Genomic DNA, 11,811 nt, shown 5'->3' on the forward strand with positions numbered 1-11,811 from the left:
ACCACACCAGGCAAAATGATAAGTGTTTAATCAGAAATAAAAAATGGCTTCTACATCTGTTTCGTTGTCATGTATTTCCAGTCGACCCCTATCATTTGAAGAAGAGAAAACTATGCTTCTACTGTGACCACTAGCTAAGAACTGGTAAACTCAACCAGTGGGCTTTTATTCATACGAAAGCGTATTTGGTGTTAACTGTGTTTTCTGGTTTTGCAGCGAACAGTCCCCGTCTTGGCACTGCGGAGAAGCTCGAAAGGTTCAGAGCCTGGAGATTAGATGCGGCTTGGCAGGTGTTGGGTGGGTGTCCCTGCACTGTCGAAGATCCGCCTCTGAGCTGAGAAGATGAGTGCAGAATTGAGAGAGACCATGGACAGAGCCTCTTGGGGCCCCGTGAAGGTGGAAAAGGAGGAGGCGGAGGCGGAGCAGGAGCAGGAGCAGGAGCGTGTCATAAGTCAGGCATCCGGGGAAGGTGCTTACTTAAGCACTGATGCATCAGAGGAGAAGGGGAAGGTAAGTGGTGATGGGGGCGGGCCGCAGACCTCAGACAGTTTCCCAGGCACACTCCTGCCAAGCCTGCAGACTCCTTTTCCTGAGGAGGGCTCTGGCCTTGTTCCTTTGGCGTATAGAGAGGATTTCCCTCCAGGTTGGTGTGTTGGTATTGTCTGTACATCTGCAACCTGCAGCCACTGCTAAGTACGGCTTGGGAGCTTTACAGTGTCTTGTTGGCCACGCTATTCTCTGTTCTGGTCAAACCAGATTCAGGGGAGGGAGGCCTGGGTTGAAGTGTGGTTACAGACACTCAAGCCCAGTGCCTGCAGCCTGGGGCTTGTTTGAATGGAGGCCTGGGAAGCTGCTGCAGCGACTGCTCAGCTGGCCTGAACTCCTGAGCCTTCTGCCTTCACTACCCAGGTGCTGGGATTGAGGGCGTGCATGGCTACACTTTGCCTTGCCCTCCATGGTTTCAAACACCCCAGGTTTGTTCAAAGGTCTTCCCAGAGCTCTCTATGAGAGCATGGCCAGAAGCTTGGTTGGTGTGATTTTGGGGGCCCAGAATATTCTTCTGGCAAATGTGTCCTGCTGCCGCCTTCAAACTCTGTTAGCCAGGGGTGACCTTAACACTGTGATCCTGCTGCAGTTGCTTCCGGCTGCCACAGTTTCAGGTCTGTGGCAGCACACCTGATTTCTGTGGTGTGCAGCAAGCACGGCATCACCTACCTGAGCGGCTCACAGCCACGCCCCACCCGTCTAGGCGAGGTCCTGCTAACCAGGATGTGTTTGCAGGTCAGGGAGCTAGCCAGCTTGTCCACGGGCTCCAGGAATGTGTTCTTGTCCCACAGCTGTGCAGAGTGCTTCAGTCCTTGGTCCCCTCCTAAACAAACTTGCCCACTTGTTTCTAGGGTCAGAAAATGTTTTGGGATATGGCAGTGGTCCTAAAAGCAACACAGGAGGTGTCGGCGGCTGCACCCCTCGGGAGCTCCTCGTTAACAGAGACCCTGGCCAAGAGTGAAGTCCTGGAGCCTCATGGGAACCCAACCCTGCTAGGTACCGTTCAGCTCCCTGATCTCAGTCACATTAACTGTGTGGTGGGCATCTGGTGTTTCTTCTTAAATGACACAGTATTAAGGCGTTGACTGTGTCAGCCTTTGTGAGTGCTCATATGGTGAGTGCCACAGAGAGTGGCTGATTTTGTACGGTCTGAAGACCAAGCAGGCAAGGTCTAGGCTCACTTTTGAATTGTACGCCTCCCTCAGCACTTTTAATGTCTGCACACGCGCAAACTCAGGTCTCCCTGTGTTTTGTGGCTATTGATGAGTAGCAAGCAAAGGGTAAGATGCTGCGCATTTTGTGTTGTTTTTTTTTTTTTTTTTTTGGAATGGTGTCATAGCCCAGCTTGGCCCTAAGCTTATTATATAGCCAAGATTGAACTTGAATCTTTTTTTTTTTGTGAGCCACCATGTGGTTGCTGGGAATTGAACTCAAGACCTCTGGAAGTGCAGACAGCGCTCGTAACAGCTCACCCGTCTCTCCAGCCATTTTTTTTGTTTTCACATAGTTTCTCTGTGTAGCCCTGGCTATCCCGGCCTCGCATTGTAGACCAGGCTGGCCTCTAACTCACAGAGATCTGCCTGCCTCTGCCTCCTGAGTGCTGGGATTAGAGGCGTGCGCCTCCACGCCGGTCTGTGAACTTGAATCTTGACCTCCTGTTTTCAGTTCCCAACTGCTAGGATTACAGGCAGGCACCTCATGCTTGGTGTATGTGCTGGGTATTAAACCCAAATCATCAAGCACCCTAGGCAATCACTTCACCAGTCGAGTTATATCCTCAGCCTTGAAGTTTTCCTTTTTTAAGACTTAAAAATTGGCTCAGCAGTTAAGAGAACTGGCTGTTCTTCCAGAAAACCTGGGCTTAATTCCCAGCAGTCTCATGGCAGTTCACAACTAGCTTTCAGTTTTGTTCTGGAGGCTCTGACTCCTTCAGACATACCTGTAGGCAAAACCCCAGTGTAGGAGCTGGAGAGATGTCTCAGAGGTTAAGAGCACTGTCTGCACTTACAGAGGTCCTGAGTTCAATTCCCAGCAACCACATGGTGGCTCACAAACATTTATATATTTATTTATTTATTTATTCATTTCTGAGCCAGAGTTTCTCTGTATAGCCTTGTGTGTCCTGGACTCGCTTTGTAGACCAGGCTGGCCTCAAACTCACAGTAATCCAACTGCCTCTGAGTCCTGGGAGTAAAGGCGTGCGCCACCACGCCCGGCCTCACAACCATTTATAATGAGATCTACTACCCTCTTCTTGCAGGCAGGCTCATAGGCAGGCAGAATGTTATATACACAATAAAAAATGAAATCTTTTTTTAAAAACCCTCCAATTACATAAAATGAAATCACTTTAAAAACTCGTAACTTAGAGCTAATGAAACAGCTCAAGAGGTAAAGATGCCTGGTGATCTCCGTTTAACCCCTGAGACCCACCGTAGTAGAAGAAAAGCACAGCTTTGACTCCCACAAGTTGACCTCTGACAGCGACACTTGCATGCTACTTCCACTCCCCAATAAATGTAGTTTTAGAATTCTTAGAGTCTGGCACGGTGTTGAGGCCTGTTTTCCCAGTGCTGTGGAGGCAGCAGCAGTTGAATCTCTCTCAATTTGATGTCAACCTGATCTGCATAGCTGGTCCACACCAGCCAGGGCTACACAGTAAGACCCTGTCTCAAAAGAAACAAAAAATACCTTCAACATGTAAGGAGTTACTACAAATCATTAGAATGAAAAGTAATTGAAAAAGTTAATTCAAGCCGGGCATGGTGGCGCACGCCTTTAATCCCAGCACTCGGGAGGCAGAGGCAGGCGGATCGCTGTGAGTTCAAGGCCAGCCTGGTCTACAAAGTGAGTCCAGGATGGCCAAGGCTACATAGAGAAACCCTGTCTCGAAAAACCAAAAAAAATAAAATAAAAAAAAAAGAAAGAAAAAGTTAGTTCAGGTCACTGGCCGTGACGGCACACACCTCAGGTTAGTTCAGGGCACTGGCCGTGACGGCATACACCTCAGGTTAGTTCAGAGCTGTCAGGTAGCTTAGGGTAAAGGCAGTTGTTCCCAAGCTTGTTGTCTTGCGGTCTGTCCCAAGGGACCACACGGTAGAAGGAGAGAACCAGCTTGTTTGAGCTGTCCACTGACTTTCATGCAAACTGTGGTGTGTGTACATACACACAAAACAGAAATGTTGGGTTGGGGGGCTGAGTTAATTCAGATGTACAGAGAGTAAAATTTAACCAAGAAGCAGATAGAAATGTTGAGCTTATCTGATTGTAAGAGACAGCACAGACTAAAACAGTAAGATGTTCTCCTCCCTTAGGTAAATCTATTACTATTATCATAATTATTACTATTATTATTATTATTACTACTACTATTACTATTATTAAGGTTTGCTGTTTTGATTGGTGAAAGTGTCTCTCTTCCTAGCCCCAGCTGTTTTTGTTTATTTACTGTGTGTATATGTGTGTGTACCCACACCACAGTGCACATCAGGAGGTCAGAGGACAATCTGTGGTGTCAGGTTTGCCCCTCCGCTTTCACATGGGTCCCAGGGTTGAGTAGCAAGGACATGTAGAGCACATTTAACACATTTGAGGATTGTCACTGAATCCTCTGTACCAAGGGGAAAAGGAGTAAAAATAAGAGAGATATTCTATGAACACCTCCCGGGTCTCTGGGTGTAGTTAGGTGAGTGTTCGCTTGGCTTTCTCATCTCAAGTCCTTTGGAAAAGAAGCCAGTGTCTTTAACTGCAGAGCCATCTCCCCAACCTTGGTGGGCTTTTCATTTACGTTTTGTGTTTTAGACAAAGTCACTGTCTAACCCTGACTGTCCTGGAACTTGCTGTGGCCCAGGGTGACCTCCTGTCCCCGCTACCCAATTGTTGGGATCACAGGTGTGTGTAACCGGGCCCAGCTGGGATCACAAGTGTGTGTCAGCATACCCAGCTGGGGTCACAGGAGTGTGTCACCATGCCCAGCTGGGATCACAGGAGTGTGTAAGCATACCCAGATGGGGTCACAGGAGTGTGTCATCATGCCCAGCTGGGATCACAGGTGTGTGTCACCATACCCAGCTGGGACCACAGGAGTGTGTCACCGTGCCTAGCTGGGATCACAGGGGTGTGTCAGTATACCCAGCTGGGATCACAAGTGTGTGTCACCATGCCCAGATGGGGTCACAGGAGTGTGTCACCATGCCCAGCTGGGATCACAGGTGTGTGTCAGCATACCCAGATGGTGTCACAGGAGTGTGTCACCATGCCCAGCTAGGATCACAGGTGTATGTCACCATACCCAGCTGGGACCACAGGTGTGTGTCACCATACCCAGCTGGGACCACAGGTGTGTGTCACCATGCCCAGCTGGGATCACAAGTGTGTGTCACCATGCCCAGATGGGGTCACAGGTGTGTGTCATTATGCCCAGATGGGGTCACAGGAGTGTGTCACCATGCCCAGGTTATTTCCTCCCTTTGCTACACACAAGCTACCATGGAAGGCCTTTTGTTGATGTGTAGGAATTGTCCATGGTTAACTGGTTGGTTCTGTGCTAGTCCACACTAGCAGCTCAAGAAAAAAAGGCAATTTTGAGGGAGGGCTGGATCTTTCCTAATTGGTCCCAGTTGTGAGACCTGCCTTGAGGTAACCAGAGTGGTATTGCTCTGGTTAAGAGCCTGGTGCTGTTGACAGAAATAAGGAAGGAATTTTTTGTTTAGTTTATGACAACCAGGGGTTTTAGTTGAGAGTAGTTTGTATAGAACATGGCAGCAGGGTTGTGTGGAAGATGAACTTGTTCACCTCAGGAGGACCAGGACCAGGGCCTCAAGTTTCCAGAACTTCCCTCAAAGCATCCCCAGCTATGGGCCAAGCACCCAGCAGTTGACCTTACATGTGACACTCATACTGGAACCATAATAGACTCTGGGCACAGACCCCGCCTAGGGTGTGGCGTCCCTCCTTGATGAAGTTAGTGTGGAAACGTGAAGTCCTTTCTTCCGGTGGCCTTGATGAGCCTGTTCTTTTTCTAGGCCTGAGGAAACTAACATTTGTATTTTCTGTTTCTTGGTACAGGGACTGAGACCAAGAACCTACAGTTACTGGTTCCTAAAACAGAGGTGTGTGATAAAAAGCCCTCCATGATTTTAGGAAGAATCCAGAAATGTGACCTTCAAGGACCTAAGCTAGGAGAATCTTGTGAAAGGGGGAGCGAGTTAAAAAGGCAGAGAATAAGGGAAAAGAGAGCCTTCAGAAGCCTCAGAGAGGAAGAAGAGCAGAGACCTAAAAGGTCTCGAGGGACAAAGTGCCTTAGCTCCGGCCTTGTGAAAAACCAGAAAATACAGCCTGTGCGGAAGCCTTTCACGTGCAGTGAGTGTGGCAAAAGCTTCAGTCAGAGCACAAACCTTGTTGTACATCAACGGATCCACACTGGGGAGAAACCCTTTGAGTGTCATGAGTGTGGCAAGGCCTTCATTCAGAGCTCAAACCTAGTTGTGCACCAACGGATCCACACTGGACAGAAACCCTATGTTTGTGCAAAATGCGGGAAGGCCTTCACCCAGAAAGCCACTCTGACTGTGCATCAGAAAATCCACTCCTTAGAGAAAACTTTCAAGTGTGGTGAATGTGAGAAAGCCTTCAGTTACAGCTCCCAGCTTGCCCGGCACCAGAAGGTCCATATTACTGAGAAATGCTATGAATGCAATGAATGCGGAAAAGCATTTACTCGAAGCTCGAGCCTCATTGCCCACCAGCGGATCCACACTGGGGAAAAGCCTTTTGCCTGCAGTGACTGTGGGCAAAGCCTTTACCCACAGTGGAAATCTTATTGTGCATCAGCGAAGCCATACTGGTGAGAAGCCATATGAGTGCAAAGATTGTGGGAAAGCCTTTAGTTGTTTTTCTCAGCTTATCTTGCACCAGAGAATTCACACTTCAGAGAAACCTTACGACTGCAGTGAGTGTGGGAAAGCCTTCAGTCAGCTCTCTTACCTTATTGTCCACCAGAGGATTCACAGTGGAGATCTCCGGTATATGTGTAACCAGTGTGGGAAGGCCTTCATTTGTAGCTCATACCTACTTAGTCATCAAAGAATCCATAATGGGGAAAAACCTTACACATGCAATGAGTGTGGGAAGGCCTTCATTTGTTCCTCATACCTACTAAGTCATCAAAGAATCCATAATGGGGAAAAACCTTACACATGCAACGAGTGTGGAAAGGCCTTCAGACAGAGGTCAAGCCTCACCGTCCACCAGCGGACGCACACCGGGGAGAAGCCGTATGAGTGTGCCAAGTGCGGTGCTGCTTTCATCTCTAATTCACACCTCATGCGGCACCACAGAACCCATGTTGTTGAGTAGCAGGGCAGAGGGCCGTTCCTGCCGTGGTGGGCCCCTCTGTGCTACGTACTCTTCCTTTGTTAAACGAGGTCTATACATTTAAAGTTATTTTTATGGAAGGTAATGTCAACACACACATTTCAGAGGCTAATTTAAAGAAAATAAAACTTTGACGCCTGAAAGCCAAGGACTTTGTTTTAACCGTACCCTATGCAGTCAAGTTTTCTGAACAGAATGTTGGGTCCTCCCCGCTCATGTACGTTCTGGTCCCGGACTTGCTAAGCTTCAGATGAAATCATGCAATGAAGGTGGTATGGGAGCAGATGGATTATATGTTTTTGTTATAGATGATTGTGCCATAGATTACAAACCCAATCATGTGTTAAGAAAAGCTACACAGATGATTTAATACATAGCTAGCTTCCTGACCTTGAAGTAAAACCAAAGTTTTCTAACTTTTGGGCTATGATAATGGCCATTCTGGAACTCTGTAGAGCAGGCTGGTCTCAAACTCAGAGATCTGCCTGCCTCTGCTGAGACTAAAGGCATGCAGCAGCACAGCCCAGCACTTCCAAAATGTTCTATCCCCGGACCTTAGTTGTTTGTTTGATTGCTTATACTGTGGAAGAAGTTAACATGTCCAGTTAAAGATTACACTCAGATAAAGCCTACAGGCCAGATGGGTGTAATGAAAGGCAAGTGAGGGGAAGTCCCATTGTAAACGTCCGTGCAGTGCCAAGTCCCAGGACAGCACCAGACAGGGCCTGCATTTCTACCTTAGCATATATACACCTCCATCCAGTAATGGAGCCTTGGCAATGCACACACGATGCCCTGTCTGACCATGTTAGCCCACAGCCGAAGCCTGTCTATCCCGCATCGCACCGGCTGCCACTCTGCAGTTTCTTCAAGCCAAGTTCCTCCTCTGGAACCCTTCTTGGTGTTACTGTAAGTTCCAGATTAGGTTTCTCAAAAGATTTCCTATTTTGATTCAAAGATTCCTCCAACCTCTGTTCTCCTGTCTTTAACATCTACTTTCTCAGTCTCGTTTTTCAAGTCTGTCTTTTCTCTTTTGTGGTTGTTTTAGTTTTTTGAGACAGGGTTTCTCTGTGTAGCCTTGGATGTCCTGGACTCACTTTGTAGACCAGGCTGGCCTCGAACTCACAGAGATCTGCCTGCCTCTGCCTCCCGAGTGCTGAGATCAAAAGTCTATCTTATTTTGATCTTTCCCAAGGAGGATATAATCCAGAAGTACTGACTTTACTATGTCTTCTGTCTTTATCAACATAGAAAATAATGTTTAATCTCAGTACTTCTTCCTGAGGACTTTACTTTCTTAGACCCAGCTACCCTTCTAGACCTGACCAGTTCAGATGCTGGAGGCTTCCCAGTCTGTCTCTGGCTCCTGCTTCCATGAAAGGCTTTTTGCCTGCTCCCCCCCCCCCCCCCCACCAACTGGACCCTGACACCAAACCTATTCTAAGAAGTTATTTGGTTTACCAGTGTTTGCTCCTCTGGCCTGCAGGAGTGAGTCCAGAAAGAACTTCTCGAAGGGGTTTGTTTACCTTCCTGCCTTGGCTAGGAAAGTGGCTTTGAGAAACTTGTTTATCTCAAAGAGCTACTTTATTTTTTTCCCTTAGCAAAGGCTTCCTAAAAGAACTATGCAGCCGGGCGTGGTGGCGCACGCCTTTAATCCCAGCACTCGGGAGGCAGAGGCAGGCGGATCGCTGTGAGTTCGAGGCCAGCCTGGTCTACAAAGTGAGTCCAGGATGGCCAAGGCTACACAGAGAAACCCTGTCCTCGAAAAACAAAACAAACAAAACAAAAAAAAAAAGAACTATGCCTCGGGTTTGTGCCGGTTTTTGGTTTTCTGCAGCCAGCTTGAGGTCTTGCTGCTCTTGAGGGGGAATCCAGTCAGGAAGCTGTGAGCTTCTGCCTTAGAAACTTTGTCCAGTTACGAAGAGATCTAAGAAACTGTTCTGTTTAAGTTTAGATTCTATATAAGTTCTGGCTGTTGTACAAATAATTGAAACTCTATTATATTATTTAAATCAGCTTTACAGCAGAAGAACTGAACAGTTATGACTCTGTTCTTAACCCTCTAACCTTCCTCCCACTGTACAACCCAGAGATGCTTTGTAGCTTTCCTTGCCTGAGCTCTTTCCTGGTCTCTCCTGGACATTTGTCTCTGCCTCAATTCCCTACTTCCTCCATTAACTCCTCCTCTTCTGGCTGGCAGGAAGTACAGCCCTCTTCTCTCCTCTGCTCAGGAATTATCTGTAAGCTGCTTTATTGGCACATAAGGGGACAATTGGAGCTGGGCGTGGTGGCGCGCGCCTTTAATCTCAGCACTCGGGAGGCAGAGGCAGGCAGATCACTGTGAGTTCGAGGCCAGCCTGGTCTACAAAGGGAGTCCAGGACGGCCAAGGCTACACAGAGAGACCCTGTCTCGAAAAACTAAAAAAAAAAAGGGGGGGGTGACAATTGGGGAGCAGAGTTTATACAACATTGAGACAGGAGATTCTCAGAACAAGGACTGCAACCAGATATGGGGGATACAGAAATAGGCATTTGAATTACACAATAACCTTATGCCTATAGCTGACGAATGTAATTTATAAATTTAGAAGGCTACATGCCAACCCTGATTTTTATTGTTATCTTGAGAAGTATTGTAGAGTTGTTATGTATTTGTCCTAGAAAGCAGCTCTTTATTGTCTTTCTGATTCCATTTTCTACTATTGTCTCTCCTATGAGCAGGGCTCTCTGGTTTCCAAACTTGACATTTTTTTTCTTATCAAAACAATAATATTTGTGTTGCTGAAGATGCAAGAAAGTAAGGTGGAAGAGAATGGATTTTTTTTTTTTAAGAAAATCATAATCATTTGATTTTACCAGTAAAGACTCAGGAGCCAGATTTTGGGGTGAAAACCTGCTAGCTCAGGGAGGAAGAGCACCTAGCTGACCTTTCTACGTCTCAGCCTATGTCCCAGAAGGAAAAGGCCAAAAGCCCTTTCTTCTCCACACTGTCTTACCTACCCTTCTCTCCATGTCTTTCCTTGCTGTGTAATCCCTGTCAGCTGGTTTCTTGCTCCACCTCTTGACCTAGGGTTAACTTTATTTAGCTCATGGGTTAAAGGTGTGTGCCACATCATAACACCTGTTTACAATAAGCAGAAAGTTCTTGGATTAAAGGGTATGCTAGGGCTGAGCCACTCCACAACTAGAAACAGATTTTTACAGTTCACAAGCTTGGGGTTCACAATGGGATCAAATGTCCTGCAACAAATGGAAGAGGATTTTGTCCAGGTGCATGAATATTCTGGGGGAAAAAATGGCTGACAAGAAGGCATTGGGAAAATGTAAGCAAACTGGGTGAAGCTTGGGGAACACTTGCAGTCTTTTAGGGATATTGGAGAAGGTTAGATGGGCACCCCTGTGGCCACCCCTACCCTGTCCTCTCTTTTCCCTCTCATCTGTGGCACGCTCCCTTTCATACTTTTTACTATCCACTCTGAATTCAAACCATTCACCTGACCTGTTTTACATCAATTTTAGCTTGTGATGTGGTTTTCCATGTATCTCCATTAACTGTGATCCTCCTACTCCCTGGGAATCTATGTTGCCCATTCAGTGGAGGTTGCTCACTGATGGGTGGCAAGCACATCATCCTGAAGACCTCTCCCTTCAGTTGCAGCTCTGTGTTTCAGGCACTGAGCCTGTGGAAGTTGAGTTCCAGTGCTTCAGTGCCACCTCCTTCCCCTGCACTGAGCTACTCACTGATTCTTTTTGTTTCATTTTGGAAGAAAAATGTTCCTTCAGAGGGGAGCATTTTTCAGATTGATTCACTAGAGATAACAGTGAAGTAATTTCTAGAAAATGAATATCAGGATTTTATATTTGAAAAAAATATGCATGTGGCGACATGAAGGAAACTCTCAGAGAGGGTTCCGGTGAATGTATTTCCAGGAGGGGTGGTGGGGAGAACAGCTTTAATGCACAAGGATCCCCTTCTGAAGTAATTAGTAACAAATAAAATGTATGGAAAATCTTTCTTTTGACTTCAAGCTTTGTTACACATTTCAAACATTTAAGAGAAGAAAACCCAGACTAGTGTAAAACAAGTAACATTCACACTACTGAAATGTCAGACCAAACTAAACATTCAGCTCCCTCCACACAGAAACCTTGGAAATGTTAATTTAGAAAAACATACTCAGAGCTCATCCCTTACACATCGGAGAACTCATACTGAAGACTTTCCCTGTCAGGAAAGTGGGGAGGCTTTTAGTCAGCACATTCCTTGTTCAACACCAGAGAACTCATGTTAGGATTGGTCTGGTGCTGCGAATGTTTACTACTGTCCTCCCCCAAGATCTGCTTACACCCCAGATGAGCACACCCTCATGTACATTAAGCGATGCTGTGTCACTTTGGTCCCCAATTATCTCTGATTGGCTAATAAAATTGCTGACAGCCTGGGTTGGGTAGAAGGGCGGTAGGCAGAGATTAAGGTCCTGGGCTTGGGGTCTGAGAAGACCATGAGGCAGGAGGAAGAGGAAGAGGAAGCAGGGGAGGAGGAAGTCGCCATAGGGCAGAGTGGATCATGGCACATGGCCTGATGGAGCTAATCCAGCCCAGACAGGACAGCTTACTTATGGGCAAGTAACTTGGGATGTGTAGCTGAGAGATAGTAAAGTAGCTCAGAGGTTTGATGTCTTGAAGCATATAAAATAAATTACAGTCTTTCTGTGTGGCTGGGGCAGAGAAGCCTTCAAGAGTCTAACTGTTTTTCTTCTCATTTTTTCTTTTTGTTTTGTTTTTGAGACAGTTTCTCTGTGTAATCTTGGCTGTGCAGAACCTGCTTTATAGATCAGGCTGGCTCTGAACTCACAGAGATCTGCCTGCCTCTGTCTCCCCAAGTGCTGG

The 11,811-nt window shown here is 46.8% G+C and overlaps 1 protein-coding gene across 1 annotated transcript; it reads left to right on the forward strand.

Moving 5' to 3' along the window:
* The first annotated feature begins 366 nt into the window (after positions 1 to 366).
* On the forward strand, positions 367 to 6,478 carry LOC127184164 (zinc finger protein 35-like). The gene is made up of 3 exons (XM_051140408.1): positions 367 to 510; positions 1,398 to 1,542; positions 5,809 to 6,478. Exons 1-3 carry the CDS (start codon positions 367 to 369, stop codon positions 6,393 to 6,395), a joined length of 876 nt encoding a protein of 291 aa, XP_050996365.1. The 3' UTR covers positions 6,396 to 6,478.
* The last annotated feature ends 5,333 nt before the right edge of the window (positions 6,479 to 11,811 follow it).

Source organism: Acomys russatus, chromosome 32 (assembly GCF_903995435.1).
Source record: "Acomys russatus chromosome 32, mAcoRus1.1, whole genome shotgun sequence".
Taxonomy (NCBI): Eukaryota; Metazoa; Chordata; class Mammalia; order Rodentia; family Muridae; genus Acomys; species Acomys russatus.